We start from the raw sequence: 20,719 nt of genomic DNA, 5'->3' as shown, positions 1-20,719 counted from the left end.
CCGTATACAAAGATGTCACATGTGACACTCAGTTGACTGTGCGAGGATCACGTTTTTTGTTTTTTCTTTTCGTTTGTATTATTATAATTGTGAAGACGATTTGCTGTTTGCAGTGTGAGATTCCTTCATCATGTGAATAAACAGTCGAAATTGTCCTATTATAATTACAATGAACTTGAACAATGCCGCATATTACAGATATTCCACTTCTGCTGAAACTGTTATTGAGTGACTTCATTTTGCCTTAGTCATTGCAGAGGGCCAACACCCACCCTGAGACGGAGAGTACTGACAATAAAAAGGCCAGAAACACCACCTTGTGACCCTACCAGCTGAACGTGCAATTCCCAGGACGTCAACTCAGTCAGCATCTAAATGGTGCTTTGTAAATCAACTAAATTATTGTTGACTTCCAAAGGCATATGAATCTTCATACTGGAAAAGGTATTTCACATGATTTGACACGTCAGTTTATTCAACCATCCTGTTAGGTCTTAAAATAAAGCCATCTCTTGTAAAAGGTGGCTAACCCAGATATTCACAGTGAAAAGACACGCTCAAGATCCGGTTACATTACACAAAACTCACAAAGACAGAGAGAGAGCGAGAGGGAGAGAGAGAGAGAGAAAGAGAGTATAAGACATGTGGTAAGATAATCCTCTTGTTCACATGAGAAAGCAAGGCCCCAGTGGAGTGGATGCACTGCTTCCACTAGAAAGTTCCCAGTTCTCTTCGTCAACAACATATCAAGAGAACAGTATCGATTTTGTCTTTGTTCCTATAGGATCAATGTAAGACAGGAAAATACAGTGACCGATTTTCATGTAGAGATATAGACAGATATCGTACATAATCATAAAAGTTTATTTTTACGCTTAACTTGCATATTTTTTGCCCACATACCAAACAAAAAACTGCACAGTGACATCAGTTTTTCTCAACATCAAACGGTTGAAGTGAAGCAAAAGCAATCATTACAGATGTATCCAAATTTCAGTACAGTAAATTAAGAGCCATGTAAGCCAATGATATTAGAATCAGGGTACTGAAATTACGATAGTCTTAACAGTCCATACACTAGATATAGTGTGTGTGTGTGTGTGTATATAAACACATACATACATGCAAACACACATATATACATACATGTATATATACACATGCACACTCCAATAGTGACAAAAATGTTATAATAGGGCAGAAATAAAAAAAAGTCTCCTCGGAGTATGCAGGGTCTTGCACATGCCCTAATCGAACACACCTGATTTAGCTACAGATCCCCTGGGGAGTGTCTGATTAGAGGAATCAGTTTTGTTCGATTCAGTGGCCACAAAGTCCTGCAGGAGTGTGAGTCATCCCTATTGCAGAAACACTAACAAAGGCATATTGTAAAACTTCTTCGCTCTAGTGTTTGAGAAAGAAAGCTCATTAAGAAGACTGTACATGTAAAAGTGCACACGTAAACGATACAAAACTGGTTCACAACTGTCAGAGCCAGAATTATGAGAAAAGACACGCGAGTGAAAACAGAAATGATTATGCTGACATATTCCAGTAACTACTGGGGGGGGGGGGGGGGCATCATCATTGACCTATAGCCACGTTCAGTGTCGATTTCTCATTTGTCATCATGAGGCAAGTAAATATTAACCAGCTGTATTTGGGATAGGGTATTACATACAAAATACACATTGGCCATTTCTTTTAAATATATCTTTTTCTTACAAGATTTACAACAGACTCCTCTTGCCAATGTATCATAGGTGATCAGCTAGAAGAAGTATAAGGGTCTACCATAGCCCCCATCCTAGAAACAAAGAACCATAAGAGAAATGAAAAGGACAGACAAACCAACACCAATACACCTCTGTACTGTACAGCATGTCCAAGGGCTGGGTGTGCATGGATATAGCCACATATTCAAAATGGACTAGACTGATATTTCCGTTTAAAGAAATGATTATGGGCTTCTCTCATAAAAAGTCTTTTTTTAAAAGTTAATCAATCAAAATATCCATTCACCATCTGTCATGCTGGAACCAGTGTGCCAGGAAAGCTTTATGTGTTTTAATATAAACCACTCCACTGTATCCATTCTTTAGCCCTTTCTTGGATAAAAATCAATACTTCCCCCAATCTCCTTTACTTTGTGATCTAAATCCTAAATAAACTGAGTCAATAGAGTACAGTAAAATACACAGCTTGCTATAACCCATTGAGTCCACACAGGTCAGTGCTCACAAAGAAAAGGAAATGAAAAGAGAAGATGATTAAGAGAGAAATGAGATGAGGCCTCCGTAAATGCCTGACGGTAATTAAAGTGGACAGAGAAAGCCTTTTTAGCTCCTTAAGGCAGCTAGTCGAGACTGCATTTCCTCAATGTCCTCTTCCTCCTCTTCATCCTCCACCGCTGCTGTGGCACCGACCGGCTCAGGCTCTGGGAGGGGATCTACAACTTTGCTGGGAGCTTTTCCGAGGGCACCTGTACAGTACGGTATCATTATGAAATATTACTGCGCTACCTGAAGCAACCTATCAAAGTATTCCAGTTAAACTTCACCATAAAACTTTACCTTATATAAGTTTTGTAAACTTTGTTACTCCCTTACCTGCTGTGATCTCAAAGAGGATGTTGTCAACCTCAGCCTCTGCTGCTTCCTCCATCTCCTCATCATCCTCCATACTCTCAAATGTGTCGTCCAGCATCTCTTCTATAATGCCAGCCTGGAAAATTACAACTCTCATTGGTTAACAGTAACCTCATTTTAAGGGGGCACATATGCTATCAAAACCAAATTCCAGTTGCATTAATGCAATAAATTAATTTGGAGAATATTTCTTTAGGCAGAATTATTGTTGTGAAACACTTAAAAAATGCATGGTCTTGATTTTTTAGTACAAAGAAGTGAACTAGTCAATATGACAGTTCATTCGTGTGTATCCAGGCATTACTTCATAAGCTTTAAGTAATATTTTGGCCAGTGAATAATAACACTGACCATATGGATAAAACAGGAAAAGGAAATATCAAATATCAACATTTCTGTTGCTGAAGCACTTCTGCATCTTTAATTACAGGGATGAGATTGTTTCAAACTGCCCAGAACACTACTGGAGCTGAAATGTTAAGGATGAGGTTTCAAGTGTGGTTTGATGTTCGGACCTTCATCATCTCCTTGGAGAGATCTCTCATGGTGGCCTGGATCTCAGGGATTTTAACTAGATTCTGCATGGCTTTCATGACGTCTGTGCTCTTCTGCAGTGCACCAGCCACCCGAACAACAGCTGTCAGAATAAATATCAGCATTAATGGGCATCAGTTCCCTTATACATTGCTCTTTATAAAATAAAAATTTAATGAACTACATGTAAAAGAGGAACTCTTTGCAGTCAAGAGGTGAAGTAAAATTTTAAGATGTCTATACATGTTTGAACTATGAAAATAACTGTGTGAAGTACACCATCAAAACATGAGTCAAAATCAAATGAAGCTATACGAGAGGGTTACTAAACTGTCACAAGTTCCCAGACTCACCCAACTGATTCTTCATGCTGAGAAGGACAGAGTTCATCTGGGCTTTAGAGGCATAGAGTTTGCTGACAGCCTTTTTTGACTGAATCATCTCTTTAGCCAGAACAATACAAACATCTCTTTGTCCTTTTTTTGCAGCATCTTTGATTGATCTCTTCACTTTCTCCTCCTCCCTCTGTATGTCTTAAAACAGGCAAGAAAACCATCACGCCAACAATGATTCAAATCCACAAATCACAATAACAAGACCACTAAAAAACACGTAGAGGATGTACGGCAATTGAAAAATGAATAAAAAGAAGGATGCAGGGAAAGTAAAGCAGTGCAAAAGTGGGCGTGCGGAGCTTACCTCGAATCTGCCTATCAATCACGCGCATTTCCTTCCGAATTTTGAGCGACCATTCATTGATCTTGAAGGAAAGAAGAATTCTAGTCATTAATGCTGGGCCCACTGAAAATTTGAATTTGACATTATTTATTACTACTGCATGATTCTCCTGTTAAATCTTGTTCATGGCATCCACTTCTTGGTCTCTTAGAATACACATGAAATGAAGTGACATTTCAAGGCATTTTTGCTTAAATCTTTCATGAATCATTGTATTACCTCTCAGTTATAAAGTCATACATAAGGCCTACATGGCGTGAGAGCAAGGGTGCATTCAACAAAGACTGACAGAAACATATTTCAAAATATACAAACGCCTTTCTGTCCAAACAGGGTGACGTCAGACAAAGACTCACTTTACGGTGGGCGTACAGAACCAGATCTGTATAGACATATACTAGTGAAATAAAGCTTGATAATTAAGTGATCACTGGTCATTTTTGTTTCCAATTCAAAGGATTAAACTAGGACAAGCAAGGCGAATAAGATATACAGATATAGTGATACTGTAATGTCGAATTATTGTGGTATTAGCTTGATCAGTCGGGAAAACAGCTTACACCTTAAACTGTGGGGAGGTTTATTCCATCGTAACTAGACTTAAAATCATTCATTTTACGCACAAATTGTTATTTGCGTGGGTTCAATAAGTCTTGTGGTGATGTTAATTTGGCCTGCGCGGCTCGTTGTTAGTGTCGTGAACATAACTACCTGTTGCAGTTCGCGTTTTGTCTAACTTGGCTAATCACCTTTGTAGGTTAATATTCCCGTAAGTAGCTACTTCGCGAAAATAACTCTCTAAATGTGTAACAACCCAGGCCATATGAACAGTAGAGCTCATCACATGTGCTGTATTTACCGTGATGTGGATAATTCAGAAAGCTAACTGACTTGTCTAAACCGATTTTTTGAGGTTCATGTTATCATTCGGTGAATGTAGGTAAGCTAGCTAGCAAAGGTGCTTTTGACATGTCGTGGCTTAAGAGGTGGTCAAGATAGAATAACACCAGCCAACTACTGACTTCTATGATTACTACAAACCGATGTTTAGACTCAAAAAGTTATTTCTTTTATGATAGTAATTTAACATAGACCAATATCGGGCCACTGGAAAGCTAGTCAGCTAATGTAGCAACATCATCTAAAGTCAGCAACAAAAATAAGAACAGCCGAACACTACATAAATAAATTGTTCAAAATAAATATTAAAAATCTTACAAGGTCTTTGGGAGGTTTTTCCTGTGTTTTCCCGAATAACCCCATTATGAAATCAAAAACTTTCCCACACACTGATCTAGCTGGCTAGCTTACTTGTTTATATTTGGCTAGATACAAACTAGCTAACTACAGCTGTGTGAGCGTCAAAACCATAGAATTACAAGGGAACTAGAATGGTTGGACATGACGTCATCCATTCGCTTGATTTGCCGACAAACAGCGACCCGGCCCGGAAATACATTTTGTCTTTCCACTTAAACCTTCCGTTTTTTCTCAACAAAGCCCCGTGACTTATATAAAATGACTCTTCTCATTTATAACTTGTTTTAAAATATGAACGAGCACTTCATTCAAAACTTGCCGCAGTCGATAGAGTCGCTGAAAAAAGAATGACAAAAATGCTCATCGCTTTAAGGCTGGTATTATCGAATTCACAACACTCTTCTGTGATTGGTCAAACATATTCATCGTTTAGTGAATGTATTCAGTACAACTTGGCAGGACTGCTGGACAACGTTAGCACCGCCGCCAAGTACACGATTGCTAAGTGTGCATCGTTTGTGCTCTGCAATCTGCGGTGCGCTGTGATTCATGTGTAGTGATCTATACAGGGAATCAAATTATACAGTAAGAATTAAGACATCCCTACAAAATGGCTGACATCTGATGCAGTGCACAGTATAACACATAAGGCAAAAGTTTCTAGAACTTGGTATATCCTTAATTTATTTATTATCTATGCAAAATTCCATATTAATAAATGCGAATTAATAAAGAAGAAACCAAACTTCACACAATTCAAAATATGAACTGATCACTATATTAATATCTTGAAAGGACTGCGGGGGGAAAGGGGGGACGCTGTGGATTATTGCAAAGCCTTGAATTTCTATTTAATTTTAATTTTAATTTTTTTTTTTTTTTACATTCTGCTGTGTACATAGTTTTGTCTTTTACTTATGCTATGACTGTTTGTATTTTTGTAATTTTTGTTTTTAATGTTCTTACTGTAAAACAACATTTGTTATTTCGAAAGTAAATATTTTTATCAGTAAATATAAAAAACCTAACAGGGGAGCAACTTCAGTCACAGTTATATTCCTAAAGGAGTAATTCATCATTCTGTATGGGACATGAACAAGTAAACTGATACAGACAGGCAAGAACACTTTCCCAACTTCCTCATTTGTCTCTGCTCTACAGTCCACGTTTGAAAGAGTGTTCTTGCAGGATGTGCTTCATGGGGATGTACCTATTAATGTTACATTTGCCTAAGTGTGCTTTTTTAAATGAACACCATTAAGCTAACTTTCCAGAGTTAAAGTTTAACATGATGATCTGTCTCTGAATTGTAATCGGTGTTATTAATCTGGCCCAAAAAGCATTCATGTCTGTGAATGGATGTATATTGAAATGAAATCTTAATACAGTAGTCGGTAAAGTGATTGACAAACATGTACAATACTTATTCAGGGATATAGTTCTTGCATGTCTTACTGTTTTCTCCATAACTGTCATGACTAAAATATAAAAGTTGGACTTTGTATTAATCCATGGCTTTTCTTTCAACAGAAATGCAATAAAGGTGATTGTTTTCACAAACTGGTCTAAATTAAAGCTTTAGATGGCATAATTAACACTCACAATTAAAGGTACAAATTAAGTATTGTACTCACCCACTGTTATTAATCGCTGAAATAATAGGAATGATAGAAAATGCTGCTGATGCCAGCACAGAGGGGTTTGTTCCTACTGTTCTCCATGCGTAGTTACTGTAGTTATATATTCTTTATTAGACTCAAATACAAGAAGCTCAATACTCTTTACTCCATTACTCAGACTGCAACGGATAAACACAAATCAGGATTAACATGAATAATTGTAATAATTTGCTTAATCATGACGTAGTAATGTTATTATTATTATTATTATTATTGTTGTTATTATTATTATTATTATTATTATTATTATTATTATAGTTGCCTAGCAGATGATAAACCATACCATGTTTTCATTGGCCACTGCCCGGCACGGTCACTCGATGACGTAGATGAGAAAGCTTCTATTACTAGGTTCTAGATTTTTCGTTCTCCTGTTGAACGTTACACCAATAGGTCTGGTTTCTGGGTCCAGTGGCCAATTAAAATAAACAAGGGGCGGGTGCTGAAGCGATTCTGGTCTCTTGACAATTGCGCAGGTTAACCGGTAGACAGTTTCAGTGGATGTTGCAAGAATGCAGTAGGACCATCCTCTAGGATTAGTCTGAAAGAGTTGGCTATAAAAAGCTCGACTTACATAATACCTAGTATTTCTGTTGGCTTGCTACAAGCTTACTATCATAATTTGTGCAGTTGAACCAACGAAAGGCTAAACCCAGTCACACATTGTAGTAGAAGTTGTTGGACTATTTCCTTCGAGAAGCGTCTTAGAATAGTACAGAAACTTCAGAAAAAATTGTTATATTGAACATGTCAGTTGTAGGCATTGATGTGGGTTTTCAGAATTGTTACATCGCTGTTGCCAGGAGTGGCGGCATTGAAACCATTGCGAACGAGTACAGTGACAGATGCACTCCGTAAGTATATCACTGTAATCACAATAAAATTATGCTCTGCGTCGTTATGCAATGTTTTGCTAGTATTCAACTATCGTGTCGTACCCTATATTGGTAGCCAAATAGAGGCGAATGTACGCTTTCTTGTCATAAGAGCAAGATTTTTACATTCGTGCCATGCCCCTTTTCGCGCATGTTGCAACTCAATTAACAATTTTTTTTGTTGGATAAAATTTGGGTGTCGTAGACATTAGACGACAGTGGTCGGCTCTGTGCAAGAGGCGATACTGTTACGCCCTGACTTGACGCACCCGTCGTCACCTCGGTGATGGGCTATGTCACGATAGTCTTGATTATTAATATCTTTTTTTTTTCCAGTGAGTGCTATTAGGCACTTTACTACTGGTGAATGGAGCCATCGGTATACTGTAGAGGCTCTTTCTTTTCCAGTAATTTCACTGCACGTATTGTGTTGTGTGAAAACTGTCTACCACATGGGTTTTCATACGCCTCTTTACTGACTGGGCCTGTGCTTGGTGATTAGTTAACGCCTTAATTATGATTCCAGCGTTCCCATTGGAAGTCAACGGAATATCACATGTACAAACCTATCCGTGGATGCAATGCTATACTGTACCGTGAAAGATCTGGTGACATTGGGTGTGAGGTGACTTTCAGAAGATGCAGTCAATGGACAGTTGCCGTGTCTCTTGGCAGTCATCAGACCCAGTTGTTTTAAGGCATACAATGAGCAAACACATCGACACGACCATCTTCACGTTATTATTACTATTATTTGGTGTTTTTTTTTACAACGTGTTAACCAAGAAACAGCTGGTGCTGGTGTTAACAAAGTGTGCAGGGATTAGAGTTACACGCGTATGTTTTGGTGCAGTATTTGAATCGGTAAAACATGCTTGGCTGCACTGTGTTTACGTTTCAGCCACGAACTCCTATGAATCAAGTTGCACCCATAAAGCGGCAGTGACGCTTCATTACAGTCTTGTCCCATTTTTATGACTCTTATTTGTGGTTACTTTAAATGACGTTGCAGATGTGGTGGTTTGTGATGCTATGGTTAATTTCCTTTTGTTCAGTGCTTTCAGGTTAGAGAATGTCAGTCACCGAGTTAAATATATCATAAATAGGTCTTCCTGTCGAAGGTGTTACTGCCCTAATTGTTGGTTCTTTATCAGACTCCTACCTGGAATTCTCCAAGAAATTAAACTCCCTTATGGCAATAAATTACTTTTTGTGTGGTGTCATACAAGAATTCAACAAGAAAAACGTTGATTATGCACCTAAATGAACATTTATTCATGACAAAACTGTACTTTAGCTTTGTCCGTCTTAGTCCAGAGCTTAAGCTGGGACAAAAGTCACAGTACCGATCCTTGGCTTTTGTGACGCAATCTCTACTCTTTCTACTGATGAAATGTGATACACTGGGGTCAGGAGTGGAATTATCCCTGTAGCAAGGCCAGTTGGAGATGACTGTGAAGTATGAGAGATGCTGGATGTTAGAAGTGAGTGAATGAGCTTCTTCACTAAGGGGCGAGCAGTATAATGAGCTTAGGAGTTAATATGAAATAAAGATTTGCTTCAGTGACTTTGCTAAGGAGCATTGTTTCTTAGCCTAGCACTCACAGTTTTGACTTCAAAGCTGGCACTCCTCCCTGCATATTTACAGCAGCATTTTTAGAGATGGCCGAATGTGTTTGAAATGTTTCCACATGTTCCCCCCCCTGTGAAGGGGAACAGAGAGGACAAAAACCATACGGCAGCAGTGCATTCACTCTCAATACATTTCACACAGATTGTTGTAGGCTTAGGGGTGAGATAAAAATGATCTCTAATTCTTTTGGTGTTGCTTTCAGTCTCTTGTGTGCTCTGCATTTAGTTCTCCGGAGCTGTCCAGGGTCCTGCAAGCTCCTCTTTTGCAAAGCAGAGCTGATGGAACGTGGGGGCATGTGCATGAATGCAGTATGTCTCAAGTGAAAGAGTGTTAGTGACATGTTCATAGCAGATGTCTTATTGCAATAGTTTTCTGGTTTTGCAGGGCTTGCGTGTCTCTGGCCTCAAAAAATCGCACTGTTGGAAATGCTGCCAAGAGTCAGGTAAGAAAACAGTCAGTTCAGCCGTTATAGCTATTGTGTAGCCAGTGCTCTGTCACAGACAACAATCCACCATGAATAATTCAGCCATGTATTCACAAAATAAAGGAAACTAGCAAACTTACACTATGCATTTAAGTTTTATATTTATCTTGTAGTTTAAGATCCACCTAAGTAAATTACAGTTAGTAAATGTACTTATGGAGTGAATATTTCTTTTTCAGATCATAACAAACTTTAAAAACACACTCCATGGCTTCAAAAGATTCCATGGTCGAGCGTACGATGACCCTTTTGTCCAGGGAGAGAAACCCAAACTGCCTTACAGCCTTCATAAACTGGCCAATGGCAGCACCGGTTTTAAGGTAGATGAACTGCGGCTCAGACATCCTTGTGGGGAGCATTGAGTTTAACTGTTCTCCTGTCTTTATTAAACATGCTAAAGACTTTATAATAGATGTTATATTATTGTCATCAATTTCTGAAATGATCTGTTATGACTATTCTCCGTTGTCGCAGTAAGTGCTTCGTGGCAGAAAATGAATATTTTATCTGTGTGTAAGAATATGTTGTACATCACAGTTTTGTCTGTAAAATTTAGACTAGCCTTGTTCCTATACAAACATGAAGGCAGAGTATCAGTTGAGTCATGTATTGTTTTAGATTAATTGTATTAGAATGATATTTATTAAGTTGGTCATTAAGTTAATGCAGAAAGAAATGGTCAGTTTGGGATCATTCACTAAATATTCCTATTAAAAAATTCAGCAAGTTTTATAATCTCCTTACCCCCCACGTGTAAAAACTAGTGTCAGATTGTCATTGCGGCATACCTGAAACATTTTCCCTGCAATCGCCTCAGCAAATTTAACCAAATTAAAAAACAGATTAGAGTAAGTGCACATTATAATTTGAAGGAAACCAGTTAACATGCTGCATTGTCCAAACTCAAGAACTCATGCATAGATACATTGTCACGGTGATTTACTGTTCTAAATTATATTTTTATATTTTCATCTCGTAAATTTTGATTGCACCAATTGCAGCATCCGTGCGTGTGCGTGACTGGGATCAGGCAATGACATGTGAGGATGACATAAGGATGACATCGTGAATTCTCACTCAGTTCAGCATGTGCCTCTGTTATGTTATGGGCAGTGTTGTCTTTGCAAATACAAGTCAGCCAAATTTAAAGATGCTAAAGATATTTCACAAAACCCTCCTCATAGTCAAATAGAAAAAAGGGAACCAAAACAGTGAAACGTTCATGTTAATAGGTACGCTACCTGGACGAGGAGAAGGTGTTCACCATTGAACAGGTGACGGCCATGCTGCTTACCAAGTTGAAAGAGACGTCGGAGAATGCGCTGAAGAAGCCTGTGGTGGACTGCGTCATATCTGTAAGCACTTCATCAGCATTTCATTTAGACAGAAAAATAAAGACATTTACTTAATGGGATCCCTGTGGTGGGGAAAGGATATCCATTGTGGCATTCTCTGACACCTCATGCATGCAGATGTCAGGCTGCTATTTTGGGTTTGACAGCGATTGATTGTTTGTCCTCCCAGGTGCCTAGCTTCTTCACTGATGCAGAGAGGAGATCTGTGATGGATGCCACTCAGATTGCTGGGCTGAACTGCCTGAGACTAATCAATGACACTACAGCTGGTCAGTGCATCTTCTTCATCTAAACAGGATATGACATCATGGAACCGCAGAAATATATTTTCTGCGTGGTTCAATATATTTTTCTGGATGGTTCAATCTGATCAATATTTCAAGCTTATTGCATCAAGTTCTCACTATGGAAATTGTAGTATAGTTCTCAGCGAAATGGAAAGGCCTTTTTTAGTATCATCACTGAAAGGATTTTTGATTAACTTTTTTTTTTTTAAATCACTGAACTAAAAAAAGAGCTCTGTTCATACTCATTTATGACAACAGTGACCTACTTTACATTCTTAATATAAAGTGTCACCTACATCTGTGTATTTATGTACACACAGATTTTAAAGACACACTCTGTAGTTACACAGTAGTTGTAATATATCAGTGCACTTATCCTTTAGTGTGCAGGTATTAATAGTGATCTGTTTTATGTTTCAGATGTTAATGGCTTCATATTTGTCACCAGTTTGCAATTTTAGATTTAAATGTGAGATTTTAAATTTAAATATGAGCATATGGGCACATTGCCTGTGTGTGTTTTTCAAATCTTTTTTGCGAGTCAGCAGTTACACAGCGCATACTGTGACAAAATGACCTCTCTTACTCCATAGTCATCAGTGCTCGTGTGTGTGTGCATTTCAGTGGCTCTGGCATACGGCATCTATAAACAGGATCTACCAAACCCAGAGGAGAAGCCCCGGAATGTTGTGTTTGTGGACATCGGTCATTCATCGTACCAGGTTTCTATCGCTGCCTTCAATAAGGGCAAACTGAAGGTGAGCTATGCACTCTCATTGTAACTGGAGTAGTGTGTTGGGTTTTGGTTTAGAAAAGTATTGCTTAGTGTGATGAGCATGTTGATAATGCCTGTGTTATGCAATACTGTCAGATATTGTAAGTTTAAGAAGATGTCTGCTATGGTGCTCAGTGGTGAATTATCCACTCCTCTGCACTTAACACTTACATAAACTTATCTGGCTCAAAGTCCAGTGAGCATACTGTTCCTAATTCATTATTTATTCAATTCTACATCAGAAAATTAATATTTTCTCTCCTGTCCCAACAGGTTTTGGCTACAGCCTTTGATCCATACTTGGGCGGGCGTAACTTTGATGAGGTTCTAGTGGAGTATTTTTGCGAGGAGTTTAAGAATCGTTATAAACTTAATGTGAAGGAAAACCCCAGGGCTGTGCTAAGGCTCTATCAGGAGTGTGAAAAACTCAAAAAGCTCATGAGTGCCAACTCCTCCGACCTACCACTCAACATTGAGTGCTTCATGAACGACATTGATGTGACGGGGAAGATGAACAGGTAGCTATACACAGCAGAAATCGCTATAATTTTGAGTGCACATAAATTTAAAGTGAACAATTAATGTGTAAATTCAGTATATTTTCATCTTTATCATTCAGAACACTAGATTTTACAGACACAAACACACACACGCACTTGAAGACACACACATACAAACATAAATTAGATTGATCATGTGATTAGATGTGTAGAATGAAACATGAATCTATTGAAACTAAATGAAAACTAAGATAAAACTGAAACGTAAACAAAAAGTGTAAAGGTGCACGGTCATTTTTGCAGAGGCCAGTTTGAAGAACTTTGTGCTCAGTACTTGATGAGAGTTGAGGCACCTCTGAAAGCAGTTTTGGACCAGTCAAGTAAGAAACATCAAACGACGCCTCTTTATGTTCATATTATCAAGGATTCCATTATGATGCAGCAAAAATAGTTTGCGTCAGTATGGTTGTTAACTGCTATGTTTAGGAGGGTTTTTTTTTTATCTGGTTTGTTCTTTGTTGGGAAAGAGCTGAGCAGAGAGGAGATATATGCTGTTGAAGTGGTGGGAGGTGCCACCAGGATTCCAGCCATTAAAGAGAGAATCTCCAAATACTTCTGTAAAGACATCAGCACCACGCTGAACGCAGACGAGGCTGTGGCACGGGGGTGTGCCCTGCAGGTAAAGAGTTCACCATTACCGTGTCACCTTTGGATATTTCACTTTTAAAAACAAAGGACAAGGTTCATCAAATATAAATTCCATTAATGACAAGAAATATAAGGAAAACTTTAATTAGAGACATGCATGAATTATTCTGTTACTGTTAGTCAAACATTTCATAAGATGTTTAATAGATTAAGAATGTGTCCGAATATAACTGACTAATCTCTCTCTTTCTCTCCCTCTCTCTCTCTCTCTTCATGTTTGTGTCTATGTACATGTGTGTTTGTGTGTAGTGCGCAATCCTGTCTCCAGCATTTAAGGTGCGTGAGTTCTCCATCACTGATGTGGTCCCCTTCCCAATTACTCTACGCTGGAAATCTCCCACAGATGAGAGCTTTGGGTAAGAGTTACCTTCATCAGCTGAAGTTTTCTTAATAATCGTGCAAACACTTTAAAGTTGCACTATACAACTCCCTAATATTTCTAGAGCGATCTCTACAAATTACATTTTTATTTCAGAAAACCAAATTTCATCGTAACCCACACTATTTTATTTTTGATTGACATGCAAAGTGCATTTTTTCATTGACAATCTGTGCTAAATCCTGCTCAAGCGTAGAAGACTGTGTAGTGTGACATCAGTGTGATTCATCATAAATCTTAATGCTTTGTGTCTTATCTCTCATAGGGAATGTGAAGTGTACAGTAAGAATCATGCAGCTCCGTTCTCCAAAATCATTACCTTCCACAAGAAGGAGCCCTTTGACTTAGAGGCATTTTACAGCTGTCCACAAGAACTCCCATATCCAGATTCCAGAATAGGTCAGTCACTTATACATTGTTGTGTGGGGCTCTTTTAAAAGAGTTTTATGTGAGGTTCAGCGACTGTATCATTTTTCACTTTTCTGTATTTTTACACCACTAACCTTGTACCATGACCATGGCATGTTTTTTTTTTTTTTTGTATGTGTGAGAAACTACACAGTGTGGGTCATAGATGTTTGAAATAGTCATTGATAAACCTTTTTTTTTTTTTTTTTTGGGGGGGGGGGGGGGGGGGGGCAGATCTCTTGTTGCATAGGAGCACCTGTTAGCGAAGCATGTTAGCTAAAAAGGACGCCCTTCCTTCCATGCCAAAAATGGTTAGCTTTTTGAGATTTAGAGTGTATGTGTGTGTGTCACAGATCAGTGACCTTCTAGGTAATTAGGACTGAGTTAAACAGTCCCATGAAACACACCTTCAGTCCCTTAGCGCCAGTCTATAAATGAATCTGTTTGAACTCTTTCTCCTCGTTCTGCACAAGTCTGTCTTCTCATAGTCTCATGCTTTTCCTTTTTTTCATGAAGGTCGATTTACAGTCCAGAATGTTGTTCCGCAGCCTGACGGAGACAGCTCAAAGGTAAAGGTGAAAGTGCGTGTGAACTTGCATGGCATCTTCAGCGTGTCTAGTGCGTCTCTGATAGAGAAACAGAAAGGGGAGACAGATGATGTGCAGATGGAAACGGATCCCACTATACAGAACGAGGGCAGGCCAGAGGATCAGGTATGGAACAAGATACGCTGTGTGTAAGCATAGTTAAAAAAAAAAATCAGAAATATTAACATCAAAACAACAACAAAACAACTCTTTTTCCTCTTAATTTTGTTTGCTGTCATTTCTTAAAGATGACCAGTACATCAGCTTTTGTTCTGTAAGATTTGCAGAGTTTAGGTTTAAATACGTTTAAATCCCTAAGACAGTATAACTCTAATGTGAGTGTATTTGTCTGTATCACAGACTAAAATGCAGGTGGACCAAGAAGGCCAAGGGGACCAGCCTACAGAGGAGGGAAAAATGCCAAGATCTAGCAGTAAAGTGAGACCGCTTCCCACATGCAGAGATACTACCAGACTGTTCTGACCATAACGGAGACATTGATCCAAAACGTTTTATTTTGTACTGTAACAACAACTAAAACCAACAGTTGAAAAACAGAATCATGTTTGCCAAAAATAACTTGCTGTTCTAAATAGGCAACTTGACCATTTGGTCTCATATTTCTTAGCCAAGAGACAGTTGATGGAGATTTAAGGGTGTACGTTGAATGCACAGGACTAGAGATTTATAGAGATGCTTATCTGACATGTGATCCTGGTGGCTCACTTGATTGTCTAAACTTGTTTTTTTCTTTGTTCTGACACTCAGTCTTCTCTCTTTAGTCACTACAGTGTTTTTTGTTTTATCTCTGATAGGAAGGCATGTCATCAAATAAACAGGAACAGGGGGTGGGCAGCACCAAACCGAAAATGAAAGTGAAAAGTGTGGATCTGCCAATCTTGACAAACGCCCTCAGACAGCTGGACAGGGAGGTGCTCAATGGCTTTGTGGAGGATGAGGTAAGTTTTTTGTTTTTTTGATTGATTTATACTCGCTTTGCTCTGGTCCAGTTCAGTTCAAAACTTTCTCTGCGTTTACACTAATTGTCTCATGTCATACGCGCATCCAGGATTTTGAATTTTCGTTTTTGTGTCATAAGCAGCATTGTAAAATATGGCATACTTCACTTCCCTAAATTCTACTGCTCTAGATCATTTTTTTTACGACTCAGACAAGGGATCTTCAGTTTGGCCTATATATCTGTGGCAGAGCCAGTGGGGAGAAGATATTCGTAGATAATTGTGTCAGTCAGGAGCCAGGGCACCTGTGAGTTTCAGGCACATGTCTGTCCCTTGTGCTCTCTGTGTCTCTCACTAACTCAGTGTATTTAGGTTAGAAGGCATTGACAGGACTGATGGCTGCTCCCCTATTCATTCTCCACTCATGTCTGGCAGCTGGGTTTTTGTCTGATGTCAGGTGGCGTTCGCTTTATCAATAAACTTTCATGTCACCGACAGTCATGGCACCCATTGTCTGTTAATGACAAAGAGAAAAAAAGAGTAACTCAATGGGTGTTAACTGTGAATTATGGAAACGCTGCTAATTGTTCTATGTAACCTAGACTAGCGGGAGTAAACGTCACCATGAAAGCCTTTGAAAACATTAGTCAGTAGAAGAGCGCTTTCTCAGCATACTTTCTCATTGTTGTTAGTAGAACACAAAAAAATACCCTTCAGACTGGAAAACAACACATCATTGTGGTACTGCATTAGATCTCTCTTTACCTGGGTAGCCAGACCTCAGTGTGTTATTCGTCAGCGCCTGCTGTGGTGCAGTGGTGACCTTGGGCTTTGAATGGCTCAGGGACAAAGACAGGTTTACTGTCTGAGGTCAGGGCCTCACTGCTGCACAGTTTATCTATGTCTCCCCCTTTGCTCACCATTTCTCAGTCTGCTCACTGCTGATACCTTTACTGCCGCACCGGCTCTCTCATTTGACCCAGCTCTCATTCATAAGAAAGTAATAATAACACAGTGTCACAGTGAAGAGTGCTCTATTGTCTTATTAATACCTGTGGAGTTTGCCTGCCAGCCACATCTTGGCAAAGTCATTTCAGATTGTTTGCCTACCATTACATATATTGGTTTAGTGAATGTTAAAATAAGGGGAAGCCTTAAGATTGTTGAAGTTGAGTGTAACTTTGGGGAGTTTTGAGAGTCCTTCTCTTACTTTCCTGTTCTTGCTGATTCAGGGGAAGATGATTGTTCAGGACAAGCTGGAGAAGGAGAGGAATGATGCAAAGAATGCAGTGGAGGAGTACGTGTATGACCTAAGAGATAAACTGTGTGGAGTCTATGAGAAATACATCACTGAAGATGTAAGTGTCCAGTCTGGAACAACAGTAAATATATATTCATGTCAACATGAACCTAAGATATTGTCATGCTCTATCTTGGTTGTGTGTGTGTGTGTGTGTGTGTGCGCGTGCATGTGCATGTGCGTGTGTGATGTTTTGGTGAACAGGACAGCAGTAAGCTGACTCTAATGCTTGAAGATACAGAGAACTGGCTGTATGAAGAGGGAGAGGATCAAGCAAAACAGGTCTATTTGGACAAACTGGCAGAGCTCAAGGTAAAATATACTTCAGTCTATCAACTGATCACTACAACATGTACCTTATTCCATATACCAGTGAAGTGTGTAGGTGGTGGTGTTATTTGTGCTGTGTATTGTATTTGGTGCTTTGCAGAGATTTGGAGAGCCCATAGAGGAGAGGCACAGGGAGCAGGAGGAAAGGCCACGGGCTTTTGATGAACTAGGCAAGAGGATCCAAATTTTCATGAAGGCTGTGGAGGCATATAAACAGAAGGTACGTCATGAAAAGCTCTCTGCTCCTCTGCTTTTTATTTATAAGTTTGATGAGTGGTAGTTTTCCTGAAAGTTTGACTCTGGATATACAGTGCATAGCAAAACAAGAAATACAGACAAAGCGCAAGCTGAATCTGTTTGCTATCTTTGTGTGGTAATATCACTTGTTCTTTTTCTCAGGTTTGTGGTAATAATCTTGTTTGTGTTACAAGTCCCATGTGAGGTGCTCTCTGCTCCCTTTTTAAACCCCCTTAATGGTTTTCATGCGCTGCTGGGATTGTCCTAATTACTTTTGCAATACTAATTATTTTCATTGGTCATGTGTTGCTAACCGTTCCTTGTTTTGTCATCGTATTGCTCCTGAGGCTGTCTACACATCTTTATGCAAATTTATGATGTCAGTGTTCTCTAGTGTGAGATAGTTTGACATTAAGATGTGGGAAGTTTGTTTGTTGGGTTTTTTTTTCCCCAGTTTTCGTTGTTTGGCAACCATTTATCATGATTCATACCAAATGTCTGCCATCTGCAAATACATCATAAAACACGATATTACTGTCAACAATGATGAGGCAGAGTCTGTGGTTTATAAATATTTTGTACTTTGCATTGCCCTGTGGTTTAGAGAGAAATTCTCTATTTAAACAACTCTGTGTTGAAACAGGTGACATGACAGTTCTGAAAGCAGTTAGAGCATCTCTTTATGCAGCATAAAGTCAAAACTATTCAATGTGCCAGTCAAGGTCAAAGCACATTAAAAAATGAAGGACTGTCAAACACTGATTCCAAGTTCAATCAAATTGTAATATAAATTAACTACAACTGTTAATTCTCTTGCTTTATGCTTTTTTTAATTCTTCATAAGTATGAATATTGCTGGCCTGTACAGCCACAGGATGATCTGTGCATTTATTAATGTGAATTTAAATTGAAAACTAGTTATACAGAAAAGTGTTTTGAGATGGAAAGAGAAACAGATAGTGTCACATTTCCTTGATTAAACTGGAGAGAAATATTTTACCGTCAGGATGAGCGCTATCAGCACCTGAGTCCTGAGGAGATGAATGTGGTACAGAAGAGTGTGAATGATGCCATGACCTGGATGAACACCAAGATGAACGCCCAGAGCAAACTCACCATTGCTCAGGACCCAGCAGTCAAAGCAGCAGAGATCATCTCCAAAATACAGGCAAGACAGAGTTCCAACCAGAGTAACTAAAGTAAAGAGAAGAATTAATCATTCTCGTTGCCTGTAATTACATGAATAACTCAAATGCACAATCCAAGTTAGTATTTTACAGTAACCAGCTGCGAAGCCTTTTCAGTCAGCATAATTATCAGGGCAGAGACATTCTCTGAGAAATACAATTTGCCCTCAAGTTGAATTAACTCAAAAAGGCTAAACGGCTTTTAAGTGTGTTCCCTCAAAACTATAAATTGAAGAGGCCTTTTTAAAGCATATAATTTTTGTCTGCAATTTTCTTTTGTTTGTTTAGCCTCTTCACCAGAAATGTTAAATCTATACATCCAAGATCACTTTTGGCTTTCAGGATGGGTTGAACATAGGTGTTGATTAGGTGTTGCTAACCATCTGTTTATTTTATTGAGTCTGTCAGTAATTATGATTATGAGTTAAAGGAGGCTTATACTGTTATTGTCAGTGATAGTGCAGTGAAAATGAATTGCAGGACTTTTAGATGATTTCCATGAAAAGTGCTTCATGTTTAATGCTACGCACATTCAGTACTCTCCATGAGTTCACCTTCATATTAATCCTTACCTATTAACATTGCTCAACCCTCTGAATGGCAGGAATTGGAGGAGGTTTGCAACCCTGTGATAAACCGACCCAAGCCCCAAATCGAGGAGCCCACAAACGAGGGTGACAAGAACAGTGGGGCCCACAATGGGCCGGCAGCACAACCAGCAGGAGCAGAGGGCAAGGGCAGTGGCAGTCAGCAGACAAAACCTCCCTCTGGGGAAATGGAAGTGGACTGAACTTCTCTCCCAAAAAATATCCATCTCTTCTGCCATTCTCATCCAAGCCACCAAAAGACCTTTCAAACCGATACCAAAACCTGTATCCAATACTTTTCTCTATGTTCTCCACATAGAGGCCTGTGTTTGTGCATTTGTTCATTGAACCTCTGTGCTGTTGGGTTTCTCATCTGGGGTGGGGCTAAGGTTCTCCTCTGAATAATCCAGCTGTGTCTTAAACCCAGCCCACAGTTTGACATCCATCATAAGGTCATGTAGAGAAGTCTTAGCTCACTAGTTGAAACAATGCTGGTTCTCCAAATGGTGCAGTTATTCCTAAAATGACATGAGACTTGCACTTGCACTTTGGAGAGGTGTCTGAAACGGTTATCTCTCTCCAGACTGCATACTACTACAACGATGAGCAAAAGTACAACAGCAACTGACTAAACAGTCTTCATGGCTTAAGAAAACAACACAAGAAAATATGTATGCAATAATGCATATAATTGAAGTCTATAAAGAGTATATTTATATTTGACTCTTGAATTTCAGAGGGAAGTGTGGTGTCTAGGTTGTGTAAATAATGTTTTAGTAATATGAATGAGCCATTACATATAGATGTGTATATAAAAAGAGTACATTCCTTTTGTTGACATGGCAACGCTTACAGCTCCAACATGTCATTAAAAAAAAGAATATTATGGGCTATTTATTCCTTTTCCCTGACTTCATGCATACCTTCATCGATTCATGAGGTTTGAAGATGGCAAGTAATAAAATGTGTCTTTGCAACTGAAAAGGCATGTTGACGTGTGATTTTTTATCCCTTATTTTGCTGTTGTGGTAGAACTGAGGGTTGTGCCACATTTTGAAACAGATTAGATTCTGTGGCTCCACAGTTTCTCTTAGGTCATACACGTACTCCTCCACTGCATTCTTTGCATCATTCCTCTCCTTCTCCAGCTTGTCCTGAACAATCATCTTCCCCTGAATTCGAGAGAACAGGAAAGTAAGAGAAGGACTCTCAAAACTCCCCAAAGTTACACTCAACTTTAACGATCTTAATGCTTCCCCTTATTTTAAC

General features: G+C 39.0%; 2 protein-coding genes across 3 annotated transcripts; one reads left to right on the top strand and one right to left on the bottom strand.

Moving 5' to 3' along the window:
• Positions 1-1,675: 1,675 nt before the first annotated feature.
• chmp3 (charged multivesicular body protein 3) lies at positions 1,676-5,215 on the bottom strand. 2 transcript variants are annotated; one of them, XM_030785909.1, is made up of 6 exons: positions 5,139-5,215; positions 3,882-3,942; positions 3,536-3,715; positions 3,164-3,285; positions 2,610-2,724; positions 1,676-2,482 (listed from the first exon to the last, which is right to left on the bottom strand). In XM_030785909.1, the coding sequence occupies exons 1-6, from the start codon at positions 5,181-5,183 to the stop codon at positions 2,340-2,342; spliced, it is 666 nt and encodes a 221-aa protein (XP_030641769.1). In that variant the 5' UTR covers positions 5,184-5,215; the 3' UTR covers positions 1,676-2,339. The 2 variants fall into 2 exon arrangements, with proteins under 2 accessions (XP_030641769.1, XP_030641770.1); XM_030785910.1 differs by having other exon boundaries at positions 3,164-3,253; positions 3,603-3,715.
• Positions 5,216-7,606: 2,391 nt separating this feature from the next.
• Positions 7,607-19,653, top strand: hspa4l (heat shock protein 4 like). The gene is made up of 19 exons (XM_030786224.1): positions 7,607-7,713; positions 9,752-9,809; positions 10,031-10,171; positions 11,084-11,206; positions 11,376-11,475; positions 12,118-12,251; positions 12,542-12,786; positions 13,072-13,148; positions 13,296-13,447; positions 13,726-13,832; positions 14,121-14,254; positions 14,780-14,976; positions 15,211-15,288; positions 15,666-15,809; positions 17,042-17,167; positions 17,314-17,421; positions 17,540-17,659; positions 18,683-18,844; positions 19,468-19,653. The coding sequence occupies exons 1-19, from the start codon at positions 7,607-7,609 to the stop codon at positions 19,651-19,653; spliced, it is 2,499 nt and encodes an 832-aa protein (XP_030642084.1).
• Positions 19,654-20,719: the final 1,066 nt, after the last annotated feature.

This window comes from Chanos chanos, chromosome 10 (assembly GCF_902362185.1).
Source record: "Chanos chanos chromosome 10, fChaCha1.1, whole genome shotgun sequence".
Lineage (NCBI taxonomy): Eukaryota > Metazoa > Chordata > Actinopteri > Gonorynchiformes > Chanidae > Chanos > Chanos chanos.
Note: the sequence above shows the minus strand (reverse complement) of the source record. Positions and strands in the feature narration are given on the sequence as shown.

What these genes read in the sequence shown, in the direction of transcription:
- chmp3 (XM_030785909.1), bottom strand. Translation starts at nt 5,183, where the DNA reads ATGGGGTTATTCGGGAAAACACAGGAAAAACCTCCCAAAGACCTT. An exon ending in GATTGATAGGCAGATTCGAG is followed by an intron (nt 3,716 to 3,881) that starts GTAAGCTCCGCA and finishes GCCTGTTTTAAG; the next exon opens with ACATACAGAGGGAGGAGGAG. An exon ending in CCTCTTTGAGATCACAGCAG is followed by an intron (nt 2,483 to 2,609) that starts GTAAGGGAGTAA and finishes CGTACTGTACAG; the next exon opens with GTGCCCTCGGAAAAGCTCCC.
- hspa4l (XM_030786224.1), top strand. Translation starts at nt 7,607, where the DNA reads ATGTCAGTTGTAGGCATTGATGTGGGTTTTCAGAATTGTTACATCGCT. An exon ending in AATCAATGACACTACAGCTG is followed by an intron (nt 11,476 to 12,117) that starts GTCAGTGCATCT and finishes TGTGCATTTCAG; the next exon opens with TGGCTCTGGCATACGGCATC. An exon ending in CACGGGGGTGTGCCCTGCAG is followed by an intron (nt 13,448 to 13,725) that starts GTAAAGAGTTCA and finishes GTTTGTGTGTAG; the next exon opens with TGCGCAATCCTGTCTCCAGC.